The sequence below is a fragment of the Hippocampus comes genome, unplaced genomic scaffold (assembly GCF_001891065.2).
Source record: "Hippocampus comes isolate QL1 unplaced genomic scaffold, H_comes_QL1_v1.1 scaffold137, whole genome shotgun sequence".
In the NCBI taxonomy this organism is placed as follows: Eukaryota; Metazoa; Chordata; class Actinopteri; order Syngnathiformes; family Syngnathidae; genus Hippocampus; species Hippocampus comes.
In genome coordinates this window covers 1,213,741-1,230,298 of record NW_017806002.1, presented here as the reverse complement: position 1 = coordinate 1,230,298, position 16,558 = coordinate 1,213,741, and the positions used below count along the sequence as shown (strand labels likewise).

General features: G+C 41.9%; 1 protein-coding gene across 1 annotated transcript; it reads right to left on the bottom strand.

Moving 5' to 3' along the window:
- Positions 1 to 9,022: 9,022 nt before the first annotated feature.
- LOC109529177 (aflatoxin B1 aldehyde reductase member 2-like) lies at positions 9,023 to 15,730 on the bottom strand. Its single transcript, XM_019892399.1, has 6 exons — positions 15,544 to 15,730; positions 14,543 to 14,610; positions 14,214 to 14,310; positions 13,929 to 14,028; positions 9,730 to 9,859; positions 9,023 to 9,649 (listed from the first exon to the last, which is right to left on the bottom strand). The coding sequence occupies exons 1-6, from the start codon at positions 15,728 to 15,730 to the stop codon at positions 9,488 to 9,490; spliced, it is 744 nt and encodes a 247-aa protein (XP_019747958.1). The 3' UTR covers positions 9,023 to 9,487.
- Positions 15,731 to 16,558: the final 828 nt, after the last annotated feature.

Genomic DNA, 16,558 nt, shown 5'->3' with positions numbered 1-16,558 from the left:
GGTACATCCAGCGCATGGCGGCAGACAACAGAGTGGGCGGCGTCGGGCCGTATGCCCCCTCCAAGGCCTTTTGGACCACTTCTAGGGCTTGGAAGTGACTCTGCTTCCAGTACCTACACACAATACAAATTCAATTCATTCCTAATTAGAATCAAATATTTCCTCTTAAAGTAGCAACGGTTAATTTTTGCCACAAGTGTGTCTCTATCTATCTATCAAGAGAGAGAGAAACACACACTTGTGAATGATGGGTTTAAAAACACATTTATTCCAAATACGGTAATGTCGTTTTAAAAAATATTATGACTTGGGTTGCCACAGGGAGTCAGTCACACGATTGACAGTTTTTTTAATATTGCTAACAAATTGAAGGAACAAAAATGTAATCTTTACTAGTACTAGTAAATGGGGGGAAAAATACAACTTCTCTTTAAAATTACAAGTAAATATTTTTGTGTTGCCACAAAATGTAAATCAAAAATATGAATTAAGAAAATCAAAAATAAGAATAATCAAAACATTTAATAATCCGGAAAATGTAGAAAATTGATGAGAAGATTAATAAAGAAAAAAGGTGCAAATAAAGGTCTCTAGTAAATTGTTAAAAATAATTAACAGTAAAATATTTGAAAAATATAATACTATAAATATAAACACTGGTGGTAAGACAAAAATACAAAAAAAGGCCCCCCAATAAATGTCTTATGCTCTGTGGTTGAGGAGATATTTTTCCTTGTTTTCCAAAAATAAAGATGCAACATCTCCCATACCAAGCATCAATATATTTATAAATTTTTGGGGTGGGGCAGTTTCAAATTAATGAAACAAGTTAATGTTTGGGAATGATGACACCCAAAAGTGCTTGAAATGTACCTGTCTCTGTACACTGCAGCCCAATTGTTCCCAAAGAATCTTCCTGTCGGTTGAGAGGTATCTTTGTCTTCATAGTGATATTTGCCAGTTAAAAGGCCACCTAGGACAGAGAATCCAAACTCCAGTTCCATTATGTCTTTCCAAGTCATTTCGGAGAAAAAAAAAACCTTTTTGATGGGTACAAAAGTGAGAGAATACGAAAATGTTAATTCATTTTTATTGGACTACAGATATGAAAAGGTAATGCCAGATTCCATAAAACAGAAAAACTAAAGCACCTGCGAGAGGGTTGTACGCGTAGAACTTCATCCCAAAGTACCTCAAGCATGGCAGCGAGCATTCGAACATTCAATAGAGCAGAAGACTGACAACGATCAAGACAAATTGTACTTCTTGGAGCAATTTACAAGTGGCGAACCTCAAGAGTTGGTCCGCAGCTGCATCCATATGCATCCTAGCCATGGCTACAAAGAAGCAAAGAAACTGCTACTCAAGCACTATGGAGACGAACTACGAATTGCCAGTGCGTACATTGAAAAGGCACTAAAATGGCCACCGATCAAGTCAGAAGATGGAAAGGCACTAAATGCCTATGCAATGTTTCTAATTGGATGTCGCAACGCAATGGAGGACATAGAGTCACTGGAAGAAATGGACAACCCCACCAACTTGCGTACTGCATTGTCCAAGTTGCCCTTCAAACTGAAAGAACATTGGCGTGCTGAAGCTTACTATATCAAAGAGCGGCGAGGCAAAAGAGCAAGGTTTGCCGACTTGGTGAACTACATAGAGCGTCAAGCCAAAATAGCGACAGACCCCCTCTTTGGTGACATCCCAGACAGTCGCCCCAAAGCCATTGGAAAAAATAGCAATGAAAGACCCCCTGCCAAAAAAGAAAAGCGTGGAAGTTTTGCAACGAACGTTTCCACAGGAAAGACCAAAGAAAAGAATGAGAAGTTAGCGAACCCAGACAATAGAGGAAGTGCCTTTGACAAGCCATGTATGTACTGCCAGCAAGCTCACACTCTTGCCACATGCAACGAGATCAAGAATCAGCCATTCAAAGACCGAGTGGAGTTTTTGAAAACGAAAGGCTTGTGCTTCGGATGCTTGGCTATGGGTCATATTAGTAAGTTTTGCAAGAAAAGAACAGAGTGTAAGGAATGTGCTTTAAAACACCCAGACATTCTACACAAAGTTAAAGAAGAAGATTTGGCCTCCCAGGAAAATGATGCTCAAGAACATTCAAGCCCTCAAGCTACAGTAGAACGAGAGGCAGCTTGCCTCACCGGGGCCGGTGAAAGTGATTGCGTGCTGTCAATTATACCAGTGAGAATCAAATCGAGAAAGAGCGACAAGCACATCGAAACATATGCTTTCATGGATCCGGGAAGCACGGCAACATTCATCACAGAAGCCCTGCGCAAAAAACTAAACGTTAAAGGGAAACCAACCCAAATACTCTTGAGCACCTTGAGCCAAGAATCAGAAGGACCAAAGTGCACAAACAGTTATGTGATATCAGACTTGGAGGTATGTGGCCTGGAAGAAAACAGATTCATTGAGCTACCCAAGACGTACACCCATGGTAGTATACCAGTGCACAACGGAAACATCCCCAAGCCATCAGAAATACGGAAGTGGCCCTATCTTCAGGAAGTGCGAGTGCCAGAAATAAAAGCGGATGTTGGCTTGCTTATTGGAGCAAATTGTCCAAGAGCAATGGAACCATGGCACGTTATAAACAGTCGAAACGGAGGACCCTATGCGGTGAAGACTGCTCTTGGCTGGGTCGTGAATGGCCTCCTAAGAAAAGAACCACAAGGCGATGACAACAAACATCACAGTTCAGTGAATAGGATCACAGTGATGGAAATTGAAAGGCTACTGGTACAACAGTACAACACTGATTTCCCAGAGCGTAACTACGATGACAAAGAAGAAATGTCTCAAGACGACAAGCAGTTCATGCAGTTTGTGGATAAAACAACTACCTTCGTGAACGGACACTACTGCATTGGATTGCCACTCAAGAATGACAAACTGCCAATGCCGAACAACCGATGTCTCGCAGAACAGCGCATGGTTAGTTTGCAGAGGAAACTCAAAAAGGATCCAAAGTTCTATGAAGACTACAAGGCCTTCATGGATACTGTAATCCAAAAGGGATATGCCATTCGAGTCCCAACTGATCAGATGAACAGGGATGATGGCAGATTATCATACATACCACACCACGGGGTGTATCACCCTAAGAAAGGAAAAATACGAGTGGTCTTTGATTGTGCAGCATCTTTTCAAGACCAGTCTCTGAATGGTAGACTGCTGCAAGGCCCTGACCTGACCAATACCTTAATTGGTGTCCTCATAAGATTTCGTGAGGAGCCAGTTGCGATGATGGCTGACATCGAGTCGATGTTTTATCAGGTGAAGGTCCCTGAACACGACGCAGACCTCCAACGATTTCTTTGGTGGCCCGATGGCAAGTTGAACGAACCATTGGCAGAGTACAGAATGACGGTACACCTCTTTGGTGCCACTTCCTCACCGAGCATTGCATCATATGCACTGAAAAGGACTGCAAGGGATAACCAAATCACGACTTCACCAGAAGCTGTGCGAACAGTCCTATACAATTTTTATGTCGATGACTGCCTGAGAAGTGTCGCTACCGAAGACCAAGCTGTGACGCTAATTAAAGACCTTCGCATCTTGTGTGCTAAAGGAGGATTTACATTGACTAAATGGACAAGTCATAACAGAAAGGTGCTTATGTCAATACCCGAAGAACACAGAGGTCAAAAGAAAAACATGGATCTCAGCTATGAAACTCTATCGGTGGAGCGAGCACTCGGCATACAGTGGGACACAGAAACAGATACCTTTGTCTACAGTGTCAAATTGCCCGACAAACCAATGACAAGAAGAGGAATCTTGGCAGTCGTTAATTCAATCTACGACCCCCTTGGTTTGCCTGCTCCAGTCATTTTGCCTGCTAAACTCCTGATGAAAGAGCTGTGTAAAGAGCAACATGAATGGGACGAAACCATCAGTAACAGGCATGCAGAGGCTTGGAATAGATGGAAAGAAGATGTTTCACACCTCTCCAACTTCCAAGTAAACAGGTGCGTAAAACCTGCAAATTTTGGACATGCAGTTTCAGCACAGCTGCACCACTTTTCAGACGCTTCAGAGTACGCCTACGGTACAGCATCCTATCTACTGCTGCAGAACAAGCAAGGACAGAAATGTTGTTCACTTGTGATGGGCAAGTCAAGAGTGGCCTCACTCAAACAGGTCACTATCCCCAGATTAGAGTTAACTGCTGCAGTGGTCGCCGTAAAGATAGACAAGATGCTTCGCCAAGAAATCCAAATTCCGTTGCAGCCATCTACCTTTTGGACTGATAGCACTACGGTGCTCAGATACATCGATAACGATAGTTCCCGTTTTAAAACCTTCGTGGCAAACAGAATAAACGTAATCAGAGAAGCCACCAAACCTTCTCAGTGGAAGTATGTAAAGACCACAGAAAACCCAGCGGATCTATCAAGCAGAGGCATGAAAGCCAGAAACTTGACACAATCACAAACATGGATTGACGGACCAAGCTTCCTACTCAAAGACAAATGCGACTGGCCTGCACAACCCATGCAAAGAAAAGAAAAACTGCAAGACGATCCTGAGGTGAAGAACGTGGCAACGGTTAACGTGATCAACGTGGAAGATGTAGTAGGACCAATGCAGAAACTTATCGATCATTATTCCGAATGGCAGCGACTGAAGAGAGCTGTAGCCTGGATATTGAAATTAAGAAAGACTTTGCGACAACTCAAAGACGAAAGAAAGGCGTTGTCAGCGTATGTGAACCATAATGAAAAGAACCCTGAACAGCGTCAAGCAAAATTGGAAAATGGCTTGAAGAAATACAGAGCAAAAATGGAAAAGAAACCACTTACACTAGATGATTTGGTCGCCGCAGAGCTGGAGGTAATCCAGTACAGCCAGAAAATACAGTTCGGTGAAGAACTTCAAGCGTTACAAAAGGGCAAGCAAGTCAACCGTAACAGTCAGTTGTTTAAATTAGATCCCATACTTCAACAGAACATTTTGAGGGTTGGCGGAAGGCTCAACAAGTCAGCAATGCCAGAAACTACCAAATGCCCAGCGATTATATCGAAACACAGTAGAGTTGCAGAGCTGATCCTGATAGATATCCACCAAAGGACGGGACACGTTGGGCGCAGTTATGTACTGGCACAATTAAGACGCAAGTTTTGGATCCCGCAAGCCAACTCCGCAATCAGAAGGATAATTAACAAGTGCATCGTATGCCGCAGGATGTCTGGAAAGGTTGGAGAACAAAAGATGGCGAACCTACCCAAAGATCGCCTCCTGCCAGATAAACCCCCGTTTACAAATACTGGTGTTGATTTTTTTGGACCCTTCGACGTAAGGCGAGGTCGGACTACAGTCAAGAGATACGGCGTGCTGTTCACCTGCCTCACGCTGAGAGCTGTACATATAGAAGTTGCAGACAGCCTTGATACAGACTCCTGCATAAATGCAATTCGACGCTTCGTATGCCGCAGAGGTCAAGTTGCCTCCATGCGTTCTGATAACGGCACGAATCTCGTGGCCGCTGAAAGAGAATTGAGAGAAGCGATTCAGAAGCTGGACTCTGACAAAATTGCAAGAGCTTTTCAACCAAAAGAAATTAAGTGGATATTCAACAGCCCAACAGCCTCTCATCAAGGCGGTGTTTGGGAGAGGCAGATTCGAACAGTCAGAAGAATTCTCAGTTCTATCACGAAAGAGCAAGCCATGAGCGACGATTGTATCCAGACGATGATGTGCGAAGTTGAGAGCATCATTAACGGAAGACCACTTACCACCATCTCAGACGATGCAAATGACCTCGAACCTCTTACACCAAACCACTTGTTGCTGCTGAAATCACAACCTAACATGCCTCCTGGTATCTTCACTAAAGATGACTTGTATACAAGAAAGTATCACTTGTAAATAATGGTTAAAATAGTAATATGTCTTACCCTGACGAACAAGCGACCCAACTTAGGAGTTTTTAAAGATAGGAGCTGTTGCTCGGTCGAATTATTGTCCTCAGTTGGGAGCAAAAATTGGAGTTAGGAGCACCAGATGGTGGCAGCAAACGTTCTAATAAGAAGTAGAAAGTGTACGAGTCTTCAAAAAAAGAGGCCAAATGGTTGTGTCAAGCTGTTTGTAAAACTCAGTTTAAGTTGAAATACAAAATAGAGATTTATGAATTATTTTCGTAAGTAATTGTGGACCAAAAGTCCATTAGTGGACGGACTAAGGACACGAGGATTGATCCTGCTGTAGTTAAACTTTGCACAATTTCGACAGTGTTAGTACACATTCCAACAGAGCATACATTAATACTCCCAGACATGTATGCCTCCTAACAACTGCAATGCCTTGCAAAAATATTCAGCCCTCTCTAACTGTTTGACCGTTTGCCACAATGCCAGCATCAAACTTAAAAGACAGGTTGGATTTTTTTGGGGAGACGAATCAGCAGCAAGTAGAACACAATTATGAAGTAGAATGATCAGAATTTTGTTCCGCTTCACAATTGTTTCACGCTTGCTGGTGATTTTTGTGTGTGTGGGTGGGGGGATAAATATCTTGGTTTGAAGCCTGAAATGTCGCAAAAAGTTCAATGGAGTGAATACTTTTGCAAGCTACTGTAAGTGCGTGTCCTCGACTAGATGCGTGGTAGTTTTGACAGTTGGGTATATAATTTTATTGTTTTTACACAATTGTATTCTGGTGAGGTCATGGCAAGATTTCTATTTGTTTTTAGAAATGGAAATGTTTTTTGTTTTTTCACAGAAATTGTTGGGTATCGAGATGGCAGAGTTCCGAGCATACAATCGACATACAATCGACATATAATTCAGACATACGAATTAGACAAACTGAAGAGAACCTTTTTTGTATACTTTATTTCCTAATAAACAGAAAATACAAAGAGGTCAATGTCGTGTTGTTTGCGTTCAAGACTCGTCGTTACGCTGGCCTCAAAGGTGCACCGGAATAGCACCGACACTCCTCTTTTTGGTTCAACAAAGTGTTCCACCTTTTTCCATTTTGTGCAAGGGTGTCTTGCTACCTAAAAGATAGTGTCACTTTTTTATTGGCTCTGTCATACACTTTCTTTTTTTTTTTTTATAAACGTCGACATACTGTGTTAAACTAATTTAATAATGAAAGGGTTTAAAGGGATGTACAATGCTACAGCCAGACAAGTTGTGGCGGAAAGGCCTTGCTGGCCCTCAGGGTCCGCCACTGTGGGTGCCACATATCTTTTAATTTAGCACAAGTTCCCTGTCACGTTACTCAGATTCATGTGGGGAAATACGCCGTCTAGAATCTATAAATGGCAAGTTGTAACGAAAAATTTTATAATTCTTCAAAAAAATGCAAATAAACGTTCGATATACGTTTTCCATGAAAAAAAAGGGACACGAAATGGGAACGGAACCCCCTTAAAAATATAACACTGAAAAACCTTTTGAGTATGATGGAGTCAACTGAGCTGGCGTTACATTTTTGATTTGGTCATAGTCAATGGGGTAGGTTGATAATGGGAGACTTGTCGGACCGGGAGAGCTCAGGCTGCTCCTGTTCTAGCTTTTAAGATAATATCTTTTTGTTAAGTTCACGGCTTCGGATCAAATTAACTGTTGCTTGTGAGAAGGTAACATCAACCCCAGGACACCATGTGAAGGACATCCCAAGCTGTGTTCGCGACGTCCAGCATGAGCCGTCCGATCACCTCAGGAATGAACTGCGTGTTCTCATTGAAACTCTCCTTGACTGAAACTGTTGTGGAATGTGAAAATACTCCCCACACCCATTAGAAGATCGTGTATCAGGGACATCCTTTCAATGAATGCAAGGAGACAAACGTGGTCTCTTCAGAGTTGCACCGGAACCTGTAACGGTTAACATGGCAGAGCCAACTGGAAAGCTGCTCCAAGATTGTGAACCGAGACATGTTTTAGCGCACTCTCTCTTGCAAGAAAGACAACCATGCCTGCCTCCTGAGTCTTCCTGTTCCTGATGTGTTCTTAGCGTCAAATTACCAGCATTAACCTAACAGTTCTACGCATAGAACCCTCTTGAAGGTGCTTTACTTTTTTGGTTTTTATGGAATCTGACATGACCTTTTCACCTTTATGGTTCAAAATGTATTAATTTCGCGTTCCATGTCTGCAGTTTTTTTTTTTTTAAACGGAGTCTGACATTGCATGAAAAAGTCGAAATGACTGTATGCAGTTGGCCATTTTGATTTGAAGCAATAATATCGTTCAAGGTACAAATTACTTTCCTTTGATGAACAATTACGAGGGAAAATGCCCAATGAGCTCCAGGGAGAAGCAGGTATCCTTGCGTTTGGACCGAGTTTTTCTTTGCATATTGCCACTTAACAGCCCTGCATGCAAGTTACCGTGCTTTTGTTCGTATTTGGTCCATCTCTAATGGAAACTCACCGACAGTTTTTTGACACTCAGGGAAACAGCGTAGCTTTGGACTGATCATCTCCATCACGAGTGGGGCTACCTGTGACTCCTGGGTCTTATACATTATAGAAGCATTTGATCGAGCCTCCATACCGTTTTCAAACACAAATAGAAATTCAAAGCAACTTTATATCGGTTTGAGCCTGAAATGTCGCAAAAAGTTCAATGGAGTGGACTTTTGCAAGCCACTGTCAGTGCCTGACCCCTCCTAGATGCGTAGTAGTTTTGACATCTGGGTCTATAATTTTATTGATTTTACACAACTGTATTCTGGTGAGTTCATGGATTTACATTTGTTTTTAGAAATGGAAAAAAAAGATGTGTTGTTTTTGTTCACAGAAATTGTTGGGTATTGAGATGGCAGAGTTCCGAGTGACGATCAAATGCATGTGGAGCTCTGAAACAGGCACGTTTGATATCTTGGAGGGCGAGGAAGAGCCTATGCAGGACAACAAAGAGATTGGAGAAGAGGATGGAGATTGAAATAAGACTGTGCAGGTTTTTGTTTGTTTCTTCATCTTGTTTTTAATTTTTAAACTTCACATCGGGATTTTGAAATCGTCTGCACCCCCCAATCCCAAAATACATGGACTGACATCTTTCAAGTTGACTTTAGCTCTGGTCTGAAATATTGCTCAGAAGATTACTTATTTGGTTGGAGAAATGTTTTGTATAACGTACCAACTAAGCAAGTAATTCACAGTGAAAATCTGAAAATGAAGTGTCATCCATTTTAGAAAAATAGACTGTGTGTGCTGTACAATTTATCTTACAACAAAATGAGAATTAAAGGGGGAAGGGAGTAAAATGTGTGTGCAAATTCAAATTAGGTTTGATCAGAGTAGGAGTTGGAACGTTTATGAAGTCCTACAAAGGTCATTCCATAATTATCCCCCCCCAAAATACTTTCAGGAAACAATAAACAGTCGGACATGCGCATCCACTTACAGAAGGTCAAAGTGAAACGCTTCTCGTGCATTTGAGGTCAATTTTCCGAATTTCACCCGAGAGCCCATCATCCCCAACTTTTCATTCTGCGTCATCTATCGGAAATAGTTGGGACACTCGTGAGCCACCAGGTTCCAAGCGTCCCCGAAAGCCTTCACCACCCTCTCATCCAGAGGACCTTCCTCCGCGGCAGCCAGATTCTGTCTGAGCTGCTCCGCTGTGGACATGCCGATGATGACGCCGTCGCCGAGGTCCCCCTTCAAACAAGCAAGACATGTTGGAACAACGCCATCGTCCGTTAGCTGTGGCCGTATTGATCCACGTGTGTCAGTGGCACCTTGAGCTGGGAGTGGTGGTACATCCAGCGCATGGCGGCAGACAACAGAGGAGGCGCCGTCGGGCCGTATGCCCCCTCCAAGGCCTTTTGGACCACTTCTAGGGCTTGGAAGTGACTCTGCTTCCAGTACCTACACACAATGCAAATTCAATTCATTCCTAATTAGAATCCAATATTTCCTCTTAAAGTAGCAATGGTTAATTTTTGCCACAAGTGTGTCTCTATCTATCTATCAAGAGAGAGAGAAACACACACTTGTGAATGATGGGTTTAAAAACACATTTATTCCAAATACGGTAATGTCGTTTTAAAAAAATATACAATCGACATATAATTCAGACATACGAATTAGACAAACTGAAGAGAACCTTTTTTGTATACTTTATTTCCTAATAAACAGAAAATACAAAGAGGTCAATGTCGTGTTGTTTGCGTTCAAGACTCGTCGTTACGCTGGCCTCAAAGGTGCACCGGAATAGCACCGACACTCCTCTTTTTGGTTCAACAAAGTGTTCCACCTTTTTCCATTTTGTGCAAGGGTGTCTTGCTACCTAAAAGATAGTGTCACTTTTTTATTGGCTCTGTCATACACTTTCTTTTTTTTTTTTTATAAACGTCGACATACTGTGTTAAACTAATTTAATAATGAAAGGGTTTAAAGGGATGTACAATGCTACAGCCAGACAAGTTGTGGCGGAGTTGCGACCATACTTGAGGTACTTTGGGATGAAGTTCTTGTTGGAATAAATCTAATTCTGTTATCCCATATTTACTCTCTGTGTAACTTTAAAACCTGTTTCAGAGTGAAACCTCACAAATACCTCATAGTCAATGGGGTAGGTTGATAATGGGAGACTTGTCGGACCGGGAGAGCTCAGGCTGCTCCTGTTCTAGCTTTTAAGATAATATCTTTTTGTTAAGTTCACGGCTTCGGATCAAATTAACTGTTGCTTGTGAGAAGGTAACATCAACCCCAGGACACCATGTGAAGGACATCCCAAGCTGTGTTCGCGACGTCCAGCATGAGCCGTCCGATCACCTCAGGAATGAACTGCGTGTTCTCATTGAAACTCTCCTTGACTGAAACTGTTGTGGAATGTGAAAATACTCCCCACACCCATTAGAAGATCGTGTATCAGGGACATCCTTTCAATGAATGCAAGGAGACAAACGTGGTCTCTTCAGAGTTGCACCGGAACCTGTAACGGTTAACATGGCAGAGCCAACTGGAAAGCTGCTCCAAGATTGTGAACCGAGACATGTTTTAGCGCACTCTCTCTTGCAAGAAAGACAACCATGCCTGCCTCCTGAGTCTTCCTGTTCCTGATGTGTTCTTAGCGTCAAATTACCAGCATTAACCTAACAGTTCTACGCATAGAACCCTCTTGAAGGTGCTTTACTTTTTTGGTTTTTATGGAATCTGACATGACCTTTTCACCTTTATGGTTCAAAATGTATTAATTTCGCGTTCCATGTCTGCAGTTTTTTTTTTTTTAAACGGAGTCTGACATTGCATGAAAAAGTCGAAATGACTGTATGCAGTTGGCCATTTTGATTTGAAGCAATAATATCGTTCAAGGTACAAATTACTTTCCTTTGATGAACAATTACGAGGGAAAATGCCCAATGAGCTCCAGGGAGAAGCAGGTATCCTTGCGTTTGGACCGAGTTTTTCTTTGCATATTGCCACTTAACAGCCCTGCATGCAAGTTACCGTGCTTTTGTTCGTATTTGGTCCATCTCTAATGGAAACTCACCGACAGTTTTTTGACACTCAGGGAAACAGCGTAGCTTTGGACTGATCATCTCCATCACGAGTGGGGCTACCTGTGACTCCTGGGTCTTATACATTATAGAAGCATTTGATCGAGCCTCCATACCGTTTTCAAACACAAATAGAAATTCAAAGCAACTTTATATCGGTTTGAGCCTGAAATGTCGCAAAAAGTTCAATGGAGTGGACTTTTGCAAGCCACTGTCAGTGCCTGACCCCTCCTAGATGCGTAGTAGTTTTGACATCTGGGTCTATAATTTTATTGATTTTACACAACTGTATTCTGGTGAGTTCATGGATTTACATTTGTTTTTAGAAATGGAAAAAAAAGATGTGTTGTTTTTGTTCACAGAAATTGTTGGGTATTGAGATGGCAGAGTTCCGAGTGACGATCAAATGCATGTGGAGCTCTGAAACAGGCACGTTTGATATCTTGGAGGGCGAGGAAGAGCCTATGCAGGACAACAAAGAGATTGGAGAAGAGGATGGAGATTGAAATAAGACTGTGCAGGTTTTTGTTTGTTTCTTCATCTTGTTTTTAATTTTTAAACTTCACATCGGGATTTTGAAATCGTCTGCACCCCCCAATCCCAAAATACATGGACTGACATCTTTCAAGTTGACTTTAGCTCTGGTCTGAAATATTGCTCAGAAAATTACTTATGGAGAAATGTTTTGTATAACATGTACCAACTAAGCAAGTAATTCACAGTGAAAATCTGAAAATGAAGTGTCATCCATTTTAGAAAAATAGACTGTGTGTGCTGTACAATTTATCTTACAACAAAATGAGAATTAAAGGGGGAAGGGAGTAAAATGTGTGTGCAAATTCAAATTAGGTTTGATCAGAGTAGGAGTTGGAACGTTTATGAAGTCCTACAAAGGTCATTCCATAATTATCCCCCCCCAAAATACTTTCAGGAAACAATAAACAGTCGGACATGCGCATCCACTTACAGAAGGTCAAAGTGAAACGCTTCTCGTGCATTTGAGGTCAATTTTCCGAATTTCACCCGAGAGCCCATCATCCCCAACTTTTCATTCTGCGTCATCTATCGGAAATAGTTGGGACACTCGTGAGCCACCAGGTTCCAAGCGTCCCCGAAAGCCTTCACCACCCTCTCATCCAGAGGACCTTCCTCCGCGGCAGCCAGATTCTGTCTGAGCTGCTCCGCTGTGGACATGCCGATGATGACGCCGTCGCCGAGGTCCCCCTTCAAACAAGCAAGAAAATTTCACCCGAGAGCCCATCATCCCCAACTTTTCATTCTGCGTCATCTATCGGAAATAGTTGGGACACTCGTGAGCCACCAGGTTCCAAGCGTCCCCGAAAGCCTTCACCACCCTCTCATCCAGAGGACCTTCCTCCGCGGCAGCCAGATTCTGTCTGAGCTGCTCCGCTGTGGACATGCCGATGATGACGCCGTCGCCGAGGTCCCCCTTCAAACAAGCAAGACACGTTGGAACAACGCCATCGTCCGTTAGCTGTGGCCGTATTGATCCACGTGTGTCAGTGGCACCTTGAGCTGGGAGTGGTGGTACATCCAGCGCATGGCGGCAGACAACAGAGTGGGCGGCGTCGGGCCGTATGCCCCCTCCAAGGCCTTTTGGACCACTTCTAGGGCTTGGAAGTGACTCTGCTTCCAGTACCTACACACAATACAAATTCAATTCATTCCTAATTAGAATCAAATATTTCCTCTTAAAGTAGCAACGGTTAATTTTTGCCACAAGTGTGTCTCAATCTATCCATCTATCTATCAATAGAGAGAGAAACACACACTTGTGAATGATGGGTTTAAAAACACATTTATTCCAAATACGGTAATGTCGTTTTAAAAAATATTATGACTTGGGTTGCCACAGGGAGTCAGTCACACGATTGACAGTTTTTTTAATATTGCAAACAAATTGAAGGAACAAAAATGTAATCTTTACTAGTACTAGTAAATGGGGGGAAAAATACAACTTCTCTTTAAAATTACAAGTAAATATTTTTGTGTTGCCACAAAATGTAAATCAAAAATATGAATTAAGAAAATCAAAAATAAGAATAATCAAAACATTTAATAATCCGGAAAATGTAGAAAATTGATGAGAAGATTAATAAAGAAAAAAGGTGCAAATAAAGGTATCTTTAAAGTCGTAAATCGTTAAAAATAATTAACAGTAAAATATTTGAAAAATATAATACTGTAAATATAAACACTGGTGGTAAGACAAAAATACAAAAAAAGGCCCCCCAATAAATGTCTTATGCTCTGTGGTTGAGGAGATATTTTTCCTTGTTTTCCAAAAATAAAGATGCAACATCTCCCATACCAAGCATCAATATATTTATAAATTTTTGGGGTGGGGCAGTTTCAAATTAATGAAACAAGTTAATGTTTGGGAATGATGACACCCAAAAGTGCTTGAAATGTACCTGTCTCTGTACACTGCAGCCCAATTGTTCCCAAAGAATCTTCCTGTCGGTTGAGAGGTATCTTTGTCTTCATAGTGATATTTGCCAGTTAAAAGGCCACCTAGGACAGAGAATCCAAACTCTAGTTCCATTATGTCTTTCCAAGTCATTTCGGAGAAAAAAAAAAACAAACTTTTTGATGGGTCCAAAAGTGAGAGAATACGCAAAGTTAATGCATTTTTATAGAACCATAGATATGAAAAGGTCATGCCAGACTCCATAAAAACAAAACAAAAAGTAAAGCACCTGCGAGAGGGTTGTACGCGTAGAACTTCATCCCAAAGTACCTCAAGCATGGCAGCAACTCCGTCTCAACTTGTCTGGTTGTCGCATTGTACATCCCCTATGAAACACAGGGCAGAGGTTATTTGAACCCTTTCATTGTTAAGATAACACAGCATGCTGACGTCCAGGAAATCTTTTAAGCCTTGGGTTAAAATAAACAAGAAAAGGCCAGTGTAAAATATGCAATTTAATGACGATACAATGCCACAGGCTTGAATTGTGTAACTTAAGATAGCTCTTAAATTTGCCGGTCCATCATACCAACCTCACTACTGCAGATTATGCGTAACCACAAAGTCTTTTGAAAAAATGGGAGCAACAAAAGCGTGACACGGGTTTGCCTTGGTGGCAATGCTGACTGGATCCAGAGATCCATTTACGACCAAAGGGAAACGTTGCATAAGCAATTTCCAGTCGTGTTTTACATTTGTTCATGCAGGGGTTCATAGCGGGGATGTCCCCATGCGACCATTTGATCGCAAATCGGGACTAATCGTGTCATTTTTGCGGATCCGTTATTGGCTGAAAAAGATCGGGTTTTATGATTTTTCTGAACGTTTTAAGTCCACAAATGCGACAAAATAATTCAATTGTGCAAACATCGTGTCCTCCAATAGAACGATAGTAACTGAACTTTAGATTTCAGAATTTCTGTGATGCAGTGAGCGTGACACGCGCACGTCTCTTCCACTGCGCACGACTCTCATGCCGGCAGAGACAGAGCGGTGGGTTTGTCTTCATAGCTCGGTTGGAGGGAGAAGCTCCTCAATTAGGCTCATCGGCATCGTCAAAGAGTTGAGAGAGCCAAGAATGCGACAGACCGGTTTAGCGATTGTGGCACGTCCAAATGACACAACTTCATTTAGAAGTGCAAGGCGTGTAAATTGTTTGGTACGTTTGTTCCCAACTGGTTTTGAATCGATGTTAATGTGTTCTTTTCCGTTAGATAAATCCAATGTATCAAACAGAGGAACCCCTCATTGTGTGGTCATGCTTAAATGGGCCATTCAACCAATTTCGTTCCATGTCCGTCCCCTGGGCAATTACATGAAAATACTTAATTATAAAACGTCCTGTACACTGATGTGTATTGTTTTTAAAGTTATCAGCAGGTTCGTGTAAACGCCATGGCTATGGTGCCTGTATTTTCAAATACAGGCACTATATACAAACAAAAGGGAAATGTGCAGTGTCTCGGTTTGACTTATTTTTGCTACGTTTGGTTCCAGCATACGAAAAAGAAATCATCAGAAGACGAATAGTATTTGAAACGAGCTGTAATTTACTCGACCTGTTTTGAGGAGGTTCATGCCCCCCATGATGGCCTCTGACTTTCCGTCCGTGTACATAAATGCAGTATCGAGCCATTTGTGTCCGCGGTCCAGAAAGATCTTGGCCATCTCCAGACTCTGCTCGGCGTCCGCCCGGCCTCCGAAGGCCGCGGTGCCCAGCAAGGTAACCGGTCGCTTCGTCGACATGTTTCGCCTCGACACAATTTTCAAGGAAAGCTTGCCGCTCGCGATAAAATGTGAATTGCCTGGCGAGAAGCGACGAGGTGTTTTTACGCATTGCGTGGTACTAATGTTCAGTGTTAGGGTGGGATGGGAGGTCACTGTTGGAATGGCTTTGACGTGAGTAACTCCACCTCCATTAGTGCAGACAGAAAGCTGTTGTACAGTACCCCCTAAAGTCACTCAAGTGGGTGCCTAGTGGCGGGCCGTGCATTTCAACCTCAGGCCTTCAGTGACGTCACATACATACACAATATAGGCTGGTCAAGCAGCACTTAATTTCAGGAGCATTTAAAACCATCAAGTATGTATTCCCAATTAAGAGCAGGAAACTAAATTTACAGATATTGTCCAAAATAAAAAGATGATTTAAAAATACGAAATAAAATGCCACCCAAATTACGCTGTGTGATCTTAAACAAGTCTGTCCAATAAATTGCGCAATGTCGCAGTTTCATATAAGACACCAACCAAACAATAACAAAACAAACTATTCTTTGAAAATAAAGTAAACAGATCATTTGCATTTTGAAAATCGGCGATACAACAGCAAATAACTGACATAACTGACTAACTAATAACTGACTAACAGCTGAGATTGAACGAACTTTCGTGAATGAAGGTGACCACATTGCCCCATTATAAATTGCAGGTGAGCAGATTTATTTGATACACGTTTGTCATTTTATTTCGTTACCATGAATTTAAAGCTAACGAATGAAAATCGGCAATACAACAGCAAATAACTGACATAACTGACTAACTAATAACTGACGAACAGCTGAGATTGAACGA